Source organism: Oryctolagus cuniculus, chromosome 21 (assembly GCF_964237555.1).
Source record: "Oryctolagus cuniculus chromosome 21, mOryCun1.1, whole genome shotgun sequence".
In the NCBI taxonomy this organism is placed as follows: domain Eukaryota; kingdom Metazoa; phylum Chordata; class Mammalia; order Lagomorpha; family Leporidae; genus Oryctolagus; species Oryctolagus cuniculus.
Window position 1 is genome coordinate 5885031 of NC_091452.1, and position 9927 is coordinate 5894957.

Genomic DNA, 9927 nt, shown 5'->3' on the forward strand with positions numbered 1-9927 from the left:
TATGAGTTGGTGGCTCACGGGTGTCGGGGACACTGCACTACCTTGGGATTACAGGCACCTGTAGGCTTGGGCAGTGAACAGCCCCCTGGGAACTGTGTCTCTCAAATAAATAAGAAAACTGTTTTTTGCAAACAGTTCCACAAATCACTGGCCCTAACTCAGCTGTTCCGTCCCGGGCATCTGTCTAAGAGGACTGGGAGGCACTGCAGTACCAGCGCACGCAGGTTCTCGGCGGCGCTCCTGACAGCCACAAGCCGGGAAGACACAGATGGCCATCCACTGAAGAAGGGGCCACCTAAGCGTGGCAAGCGTGGCCCAGGCACACAGCGGGCATTACCACGAGAGGAACACAGCCTTGCTGTGTGCGACAAGGAAGCCAGACGCAAAATTCCATGGTCGGGAAATGTCCAGAGTAGGCAAACCCAGAGACCAAGGGTAGATGGGGGGGAGAGGGGCGGGGGCTGGAGAGCGCCAGCCTGCTGGGGGCGGGGTCTCTCTTTGGGGAGGTGCAGCTCTCCCGGAAGCACAGAGGCGGTGTCTGCCCAGCGCTGTGGAATGTGCCTCTGAGTGCCACTGAGCTCTGCGCCATGGTAATTTTTGTGTCACTAGTTTTATTTTTTTGACAGGCAGAGCTAGACAGTGAGAGAGAGAGAGAGACAGAGAGAAAGGTCTTCCTTCCGTTGGTTCACCCCCCAAATGGCCGCTATGATCTGCAGCCAAGAGCCGGGTTCTTCCTCCTGGTCTCCCATGCGGGTGCAGGGCCCAAGTACTTGGGCCATCCTCCTCTGCACTCCCGGGCCACAGCAGAGAGCTGGACTGGAAGAGGAGCAACTGGGACTAGAACCTGGGGTGCTGGCACCGCAGGCGGAGGATTAGCCTAGTGAGCCGCGGTGCCGGCCAATCACTACGGTTTTTTTTTTTTTTTTTTTTTTTTGACAGGCAGAGTGGACAGTGAGAGAGAGAGACAGAGAGAAAGGTCTTCCTTTGCCGTTGGTTCACCCTCCAATGGCCGCCACGGCCGGCGCGCTGCGGCCGGTGCACCACACTGCTCCGAAGGCAGGAGCCAGGTGCTTCTCCTGGTCTCCCATGGGGTGCAGGGCCCAAGTACTTGGGCCATCCTCCACTGCCCTCCCTGGCCATAGCAGAGAGCTGGCCTGGAAGAGGGGCAACCGGGACAGAATCCAGTGCCCTGACCAGGACTAGAACCCGGTGTGCCGGCGCCGCAAGGCGGAGGATTAGCCTAGTGAGCCGCGGCGCCAGCATCACTACAGTTTTTTAAAAAGGCTTCCTTGTGTTGGGAGAAGGTGGGAGGTGGGCTCTGCGTCTGACTGGGTTGGTGACTTTGTGTGGCTGTGTAACTGACGAGGAGGAGAAATGCCTGAGAGTGCCACCCTGAACCCCCAGGCACCATGCTCAGAGCCCCTAGGGAGGAAGAGGCTTGGCCAGACAGGGGTGATGGCTGGGAGAACGCAGGTGTGGCTTCGGGTGGAGAAGCCAGGGCGGGCAGACTGGTCCCACCCGCCGTGGCCAGGTTAGCCATGGTCCTGGAGAGCCTGTAGAAGCCAGGGCAGGCAGACTGTGGTTCCGCTCGCCATGGCCAGGTTAGCCATGGTCCTAGAGAGCCTGCAGAATACAGGCAGCAGATTAACGAGGCCGGCAGCACCGGAGGCGCACCGTTTCTGATCCTGGGACGGCTTTTCCAGCTTGGGATAAAACCCTGAGTCAGGTGGGGCTGTGTGGGATGCGGGTCTGGCTACAGATGCAGGCGCACGAGGAGAGCAGGTGGCCGCGGCTTCCCTCCCCGGGGAGGCTGCACAGAGGCCCCCACGAGTGCTGAAAATAGGCTGCTCGCCCCCGGGAAGCGTGTGGGGGCCGGGCTGACCGCGGGCACTCAGCGGCAGCATCTGTGCCTCCTGCAGGCGGAGCTGGGCGGACAGGAGTGCGTCTCCGACGCGGAGAAGGCGGCCATGGATCTCAAGGACCCCAACCGCCCCCGGTTCACGCTGCAGGAGCTGCGGGACGTGCTGCACGAGAGGAATGAGCTCAAGTCCAAGGTGTTCTTGCTGCAGGAGGAGCTGGCCTACTACAAGAGGTGAGGCTCCCTGGGGGCTGGCCCCTCCTGGAAGCCACAGGGTTCCTGGGTGCCCTCCCCCGCGAGCTCTCGTGCCTTCCTGAAACCCTGGGGCCTCCAGGACTCTGCAGCTGGGAGAATGAGGACGCCCTCCCCACCCCCACCCCCACCCCCACCCCTGCAAGATCTGGAGCAGCAGCCTGAAGTCAGGCAGAGATGCAGACCCTCACACTGGGGGGGCCTGTTTCGGGGGCACCTGAGTGGGCTGGCCGTCTCATCCCGGACGCACTCACGCTCACCAAGCTTGTCCCACCCCCGGGGCCTCTGCACTTGCTGCCCCCAGCGCTCCCCGTGGCTCACAGGTCCCCTCCCGCGCCCCCATCCAGGAGAGCTCCCTGTCCCAGTTCCATCTGTCATCTGGCCAGGTCTACTCCGCATGCTCACGGAGGTGCTTGTTTTGTCGTCTGCTGTGTGGCAGGCAGTGAGCAGCTGGGAAGCCGACTCTGTCTTGTTCATGGCTAAGTTCCCAGCACTTAGGGCAGAGCCCAGCACATAGTAGGTGCACGAGAAATATCTGCTGAAGGGAAAGCCAGGAGGAGGGGCAGATGCGCCAGGGACAGGAGTGGGCCAAAGTGCCCCTCCCTCCGAGGCGGGACCACCCCCCCAGCTGAGAGACCCTGGGGGCAGAGGCACCCGGGCCCCCTTCTTGGGCCCCATATTCCAACTCCCCACCCCAGATCATCAGACAGTGCCCTTCTGGAATGTTCCAGCTCTCCCAGAATTCTTGACTCTCTCTCAATTCCTCCCAGTGAAGAAATGGAAGAGGAGAACCGGATACCCCAACCTCCACCCGTCGCACACCCGAGGCTGTCCCCCCAGCCGGAGTCTGGGATCAAGCGGCTGTAAGTGACACGCTTCCTGCACGTGGGGCTGCTTTGCCCACGGCTGTCATCCGGGCGTCCCCCCGGGCACCTGCTCCCAGGGCCAGGCCTGTCTTTGACCACATCCTGCTGAGGTGCTTCATCTGGGAACACATCGGGCCTGCTCCCGATTCTGGGCTCCCCCCGCCCGCGTGCTTCCCCCCGGAGGCTCTGGCTGGGAAGGGGAGAGGCTTGGACCTGTGGCTGCTGCTCAGGAGCTTACTGAGGGTGTGTTGGGGGTGGGAGGGCCGGGTCTGTGTGTTTGAGGACAGTAAACAAGCCTGGGGGACAGGGAGGTCCCTGCACCTGCGGGGCCACAGCCCCCAGCTCTGAGAGGTCGGGAGTGGCCCCAGGTCCACCCACTCCGTGTATTTCTGTGCTGACTTGGTGCATACTACACGCAGAGTCAGACCCCACTTGCCGTGGGGGACACACAGCCATGACCTTGCCCTGTCCCTCAGCTAGACCAAGAGCCCCCAGCTAGACCAAGTGACTCGGGCAGAGATGGTGCCATGTTCCAGTTCTGAGCCCCGCAGCCTGGATGAAGATGAGGGTGCCCTGGCCCATGTCGCTTAGCACGGGCTCCCTTCCAGACCTCTGGCCAGCTTCAGATGGCCTGTCAGCTGGGCTGTAGGTCCCTGCTGGCCTCGGGAGGGGCGTGGTCCCAGCTTGGGATGAGATCCATATTGCCGAGAGGTGAAGCATGGGACCAAAGAGGCTTCCCTTGAATCCCAACTCAAAGTAGCTTGAGAGGAAGACTTTAGCTAAGCCGCCGAAAACCAGGTTGCCCCGGCTTTGGGCTCAGCTGAATCCAGGCTGTGGTTCTGTCCCCCCCGCCTTGGTTTTCCTCTCTGTGGGCCAAGCTGATCCAAGCCTGGAGCTCCATCCAGGTCTCCCATGTGGGCGGCGGGGACTCGAGTACTTGAGCCGTCACCTGCCACCTCCCAAGCGCATTGGCGGGAAGCTGGGCGAGAGGCAGAGTAGCGGGGGCCGAGCCAGCGGTCCACGGGAGGCAACACAGACCTGCCCCAAGCCTCTGTTTTCTCCTGTCTGAAACCCCAGTTCAGATTCCCTCTTCCCGAGTCAGAGTCAAGTCTCATTGGCTCTGCCCGGGTCACATGACTGCCCCTAAGCCAATCACAGGAATTGTCCAGGTCTGTGTCTCGCGCTCACCCCTGAGGCCAGAGTAGCTTCAACTCCACCCAGGTCATGTGGACCGACAACAGCTGGGATGGGGCTGGGTCCCCGTGGGAGGTCAGAGAGCCAGACAGAAACACAGGTGGCCTCCGGAAGCCTTGGGTCTGGATTCTGTGCAGTGCTCAGGCCCTGGTCAGCTCCTACGAGAGAGGGTGGCCTGGCTTACTCCCTGAGCCCCTAGCCGGTCCCGCCTGTGAGGATGAGCAGCACCCGTGTGGGGCGCTTGGGGAAGCTGCCGGAAGCTGTCTGAACCCAGACAGTGCTGCCTGGGCTGAGGGTGCCGGGAGACCGAGAGGTGTGTGCTGCCTCCTCAGCCGTTCGTCCCCGGTCTTGGGAGAATCAGCCCTTTCTGGCAGCGCCCCCAGTACCCACGCGCGTGTGGGATTTAAGGATGCCTCCCAGAGCTAGGCTTTTCTCACTCTGAAGTGCTGTACGCCAGCCCCCCTTTTTCCAAATAGGTAATTAGAGTTGGCTTTTGCAAATCTTGGGTTGCAACAGTCTAGAGGAAAGTTATCGGAATTAGCCAGCACATCTCCCCACCAGTTCTACCACACTGAACAGACAGACTCTGGGGTCCGCCTCTCTCTTCCAGACTGTTCCTAAGGGCTCGGGGAACTTTCCAGAGCCCCTCTCCCCTTCAGCTTGGTCTCGGGTTGCTCGGCAAGACCTGGGGCTCTGGGCCTGGCAGAGGCAGCAGCTGGGGCTGGGAGTGCACGAGACAGAGACACGTCAGGGACGGAGCGCGGCCGGCACCCCTCACCCGGCGCTGCAGTGCCAGGCCCGTGGCAGCGCCGGCCTCCAGAGCAAACTGGCACAAAAGGCTTTTGAGCAGCACAGGCAGGACACTGGCCATCTTTGTGCACCACGGCCGCTGACCAGGAGCTGCGGCCCAGGAGCCCAGGGCGGGAAGGAACTTGGGGCAGGGCTGGGGCTGGGCTGGGGCTGGGCTGGGGCAGGGGAGGGCAGTTCTTAGACGGTTCTTAGCCCCTCCCTCCTGCGCTCCCCCTGCACCCCGCTGGCCGGCTCTGGGGGCGTCACTCACACGGTCAGTGTAGCTCACAGCTGCTTCCCGGCCCAGCCTCGCGCCCTTGGCAGGGTTTTCCCCCACCTCCTCCTTCCCCAGCCACCAAGGGGGCGTGCAGGGGCTTCCCCAGCTGAGCGCACTTGCACTAAGCAGTCTTCCACCCTGTCAAAGCCTGGAATTGGGACGATCATCCCCATTTCTAAGACGGGGAAGCCGAGGCCCAAAGCAGCCCACTGACTTCCCTTGGATCACGCTGCTGGAAGCACCCCAGATCGGGACTTGAACCCGTGCCTTCTGGCTGCGTCCCCTTCCCAGTCCCCAGCTGTGAGCCAGCTCCCCGGTCCCTTGTCTCGGGTACACCCTGAGTCAGGGACGTCAGACTCCGTGTCTCTGGGCTGAACTTGACAAGGGCACCGGAAGCTGCTGCTGCCAGTCTAAACAGCGAGCCCAGAAGACACTCCAAGAATAGCGTGTGACCGAGCAGCTGCCGCCTGGGGACATCACGTGGGAGCCCCGAGTGACCTCAGCCTCGTCCCCAGTGCACGCTGGCACCAGCGCCCCCTCTTGGTGTGGTGGCTTCCCTGAGGCCGGGCAGCGGGGCCCTGGGTGAGGGGAAGGCGGGAGGCCGCCGTGGGCAGAGGGACAGCCAGGAAAGCCGCAGCCCGGCACTGGCCTAGCAGAGCGAGGGCGCGGCTCCGGGTAGGCGGTGCCCCCAGTCTCCAGCGCCAGCAGCACTTTCTGTCCCCGTCCTCCTCCACACCACCCCTCCCCAACCCTACTGCCACCCGCCTCGGCCCAGAAGCAGCCTGCTCACAGCCGCCCGCGCGCTGCCTGAGTGGCATCCTTAGAGCTGCGCTGGGTTTGAGCCTTCCAGAAACATCAGCGGCAAAAGGGGATCACCCGGCCGTCCTCCCGCAGGGTGGCGTGGTGGGGAGGGGGCTGTGTCCATTCATGCAGACACAGACACTCAGACGGGACAGCCCGGGCGCCGGCAGCTGGCCAGGCCCCAAGTGAAGTGGGGTGTGTTCGGGGCTCAGACCCCTCATTGGCTGTGTCCTGAGGGGCAGCTGTTTGGGTCCTGGTGTAGGCGGGGGCGGAGTGGTGTGGCTTGGGGCCCCTGAAAGCTGGCGGCCTGGCCTCTGCAGGTGGCCCCGTTCCTGGCACTGTCTCTTCTCCATCCCCCTGGGGGCTTCTGCCACTCGGAAGGACACTGGAGGGGATACGGACAGAGAACCCCAGCCCTCCTGCGATGGCCGCTGCCTGGCCTGGCTCACCCAGAGGGGCGAGGAAACCGCCCTGAGACCATGCCTGGTGGCACAGAGACCGCGGCTGCCGGCAGCCAGGCCCCTGACAAAGGGGTCACCACGAGCCCCAGGACCCAACCCGATGCCTTCCTTCCCGGCCCAGGCTGAACTGCGCCCTGGCGGCTGTCACTCGGTGTCCTCTGGAGCTCTAGCGGAGCACCGCAGACGCCGGCTCAGACCACACGGCCGCGGCGCCATGCCTGCCGGGGCCCGGGAGCGGGAGCGCCCCAGCCTCGCGCCTCGCACTCGCTGGTGTTCCTGGGCCTGTGGAGGTGCCACCCCCGCCCCTGCCTCCTTCTGCACGGGACTTCCCTCAGGTGCCCCCATTGCAAGGACACCGGTCATTCAGGATGCCCATCGGGGAGGGACCCTGTTTCCGAATGGGGTTGCCTCCTGGGCCCCGGGGGAGGATGCGGCCCGTGAACGTAAAGCGGGGACACCTCTGACGCAGTCTCAGGGGCGTTTGGCGAGTGTTTCATGCCTCCCCGTTTTTCTCTTCCCTGTGTCTACCTGTGCCTCTCTAACCAGGATCTTTACAGCCATAATGCCCATGGTAGCAGCTGGACTGATACTAGATGACCCCGCCCTGCAGCCTGCCCGACGACTTGTCCCCCTTGTAGGCACTGTGTGTGTGTTGGGTTGCGTTTGAGCTGTGCCCCTGGCGTGGCTGCTGCATGGCCGGCACCTGCGTGTCCCCGTCTGCGGCGGGTGTGGGAGCTGTGGCGGCAGACACACCTGCACAGGGAAGCCTCGGAACTTTCGGCTCTGTCACCGATAATTCTTTCTGTTTCTTCTGTTTCTGTTCTAAAACCACCTTGTCCATGGTCCAGTAAAGAAGGTCCTTTAAGTGACGGGTCAGTAGCCGATGCCCACCGCGACCCCCGCGTGACACTAACACCGTGTGTCCACGCCCAGCTTTCTAAACTGCTTCATTCAGCCAGGCCGTCACGGTCCCCGGATCCTGTTAAACAGGGAGCAGCAGAGGCGGGATGAGGCTGATTCCGTCCCTGCTGAAGCGGACGTGGCTGTCCCGCTCAGCTGAGGCGGCAGGGCGAGACGTGACAGCCGCGTGCTGCCCTGTTTTCAGCTGGCTCCCTGCCCCAGTTACTCCGTGGAAAGAGCTCAGGAGTCACCAGGGTTGAAAACTGTAGTCGCTGTCACCTCCAGAAGGACCTCAAAATGTGCGTGGCACATGGAATTAAAAGGTCAGCTTATTTTGGTGCAAGAAAACTATTGTAAGATGTATTTATTTACTTATTTGAAAGGCAGAACGACAATGAGAGAGGGAGAGACAGAGATCTTCCACCTGCTGGTTCACTCCCCGAATGGATGCAACAGCCAGGGCTGGGCCAGGCAGAAGCCAGGAGCCAGAAGCTTCTTCCAGGTCTCCCACAAGGGTGCAGGGCCGTCTTCTGCTGCCTTCCCAGGCCACACACAGCAGGGAGCTGTAAGGGAAGTGGAGCCGCCAGGACTGGCGTCACAGGCAGCAGCTTCACCTGCTGCGCCACCGTGGCAGCCCCCTCCGTGAACTTCTTGAAGCCACTGTGTATGCATGGATTTCAGATTTTTTTGCACCACAATAAACATCTTTTAATTCCATTTTGCACAAACCTTTTGAAGTACCCTCTTCCACTGGCATGAGAAGAGCCCTCAGGCCCTAGGGAGCCTCTTGTCAGGCCCCGGTGGCTTGCCCTGGCCGTCTGATGAAAGGACGCCGGTCACTGATCCTGCCAGAGCGCGACCGCCCACACGTGGTTGCAACCACAGCCCCGGCAGTGGCGCTCCGAGCAGCCGTGGGGGACAGAGGCAGCCGAAGCCTCTTCTCCAAAGTGTAGACGTCTGCGCCCTCCTGCCTGTTCCCCCGGAAACATAACACTGCCACTCTATCTTTGCCCGAGTTCAGAAACCCGGATGCCAGAGATAAGGACCTGGCGACAAGAGAAGCCCAGTGGCCTTGAGGGCAGCTGGCAGCCTAACGAGTTTGTGGGAGATCGAGTGGGCTGAGGCCAGGTTCACCGGCCAGGGCCCTCGGTGCCATTCTAAACATACACCACCCCACCCCACCTGGCAAGATTTTGCTCAACTCCTGCCTGCACGTTTGAAGGTGCTGGTCGGTCAGCAGTCTCTGGTCTGCATTAGCTGTTGCTCTGCCGCTGGCTGGAGAGACATTCTCGAGGCCGTCAGCGGTAGATCCAGGTGTGGGAGTACACAGCGTTCACCTAATCAGAGAGCCGTGTGTGCTGTGGTTGACTTGATCTGTTTTCCAGCTGTCTCGTTTTTCCTGGATGCCCACAGGAGCCTCGCCCTGGGCGGTAGTGTGCATGACTTGGGCTGCGCTGTTACTTCTGTGGTCTCTGGGTGACGTTAAGCACGCAGCGGTCCACGGGAGGAATACTCCTCCGCTTACAGCGGAGTCGGCCTGTCTCCACGTGGCCGCTGAGTGCGCTTTCCCGGCATCTGCAGGCGTGTTAAAGACCCCGTGCTCCGCTGGTGGCTCGTTTCCGCTGGGCACGGGAAGGCGCCCCGGCCGGGGCCGAGGTGGGAGATGCCTCACACATCCCACACGCACACGGCGTTCCCGCACCGTGTGACCTCCGTGGTGCTGTGAGCCACTTGGAGTCGCTCTGACCCACACCCCCGAGGCCTCTCGCACCTTGAACTGATTCTGTTTGCTGCTCTGTGTCCCTGGCATTGCAGACAAATGTGGAGCGCCCAGCAAAGCTCAGCTCTCACGTCTGTCCTTGCTCTGCCTCCCCAAGGTTTAGCTTCTTCTCCCGAGATAAGAAGCGCCTGGCCAACGCGCAGAGGAGCGTGCCCATCCACGAGTCCTTCGGCCAGTGGGCCAGCACCCAGCGCGACGACGGCTACACGGAGCAAGGACAGGAAGCCCTGCAGCACCTGTGACCTTGGGCCTGAGAGACTGCAACCACGCCTGCAGCCCAGGGGCCCCCGCCTCCAGGCTCGCCCTCAAACAAACTGCTTTGGGGACAGGCATTGGAAAAGTGATGCCGAACTCTACAGGAACGAGTGTTTATACCCAGGGCTCTCTCCGTTTGTACTAGATGACTGATCCCGTAGGATATGTATTTGATTACTCCGTGGACTGAGGCCAGACTTTTGCGTTAACTTCAGTAACACAGCTTCTTTAAGCCAAATACAGGACTTGCCACTGTAACTGCTGTTTGGCTTGCTTGGTGTAAAATTCTGTGTGTAGAGGTTTTACGGCCACGTCTGTCCTACTGTGGTGGGAGGCAGGAGACGGGTAGCTGGCCGTTATCAGGAAAGGGCGGTCCCAGCAGATTCTGTAGGACACTGACGGGACAGGCAGGGCCTCGGAGTCACAGGAGGAGCTGGCCCAACTCCAGCAGGCCACCGAAGCCACGGGTGACAGTCCCCACAACGCCTGGAGCA

The 9927-nt window shown here is 61.9% G+C and overlaps 1 protein-coding gene across 4 annotated transcripts in view; it reads left to right on the forward strand.

Moving 5' to 3' along the window:
* The window catches only part of RILPL1 (Rab interacting lysosomal protein like 1), a 33127-nt gene extending 23436 nt beyond the window's left edge, over positions 1-9691 (forward strand). The window contains exons 5-8 of one of the 4 annotated variants that reach the window (XR_011385252.1): positions 1920-2092; positions 2881-2973; positions 7045-7370; positions 9276-9691. Coding sequence is in view for 3 of the 4 variants with exons in the window: in XM_051828876.2 (XP_051684836.1) it covers positions 1920-2092; positions 2881-2973; positions 7347-7370; positions 9276-9420 (435 nt within the window). In the remaining variant the exon portion in view is untranslated. The remainder of the gene's footprint in view (positions 1-1919; positions 2093-2880; positions 2974-7044; positions 7371-9275) is intronic. The other 3 variants (XM_051828877.2, XM_051828876.2, XM_002723333.5) reach the window with 3 other exon arrangements.
* Positions 9692-9927: the final 236 nt, after the last annotated feature.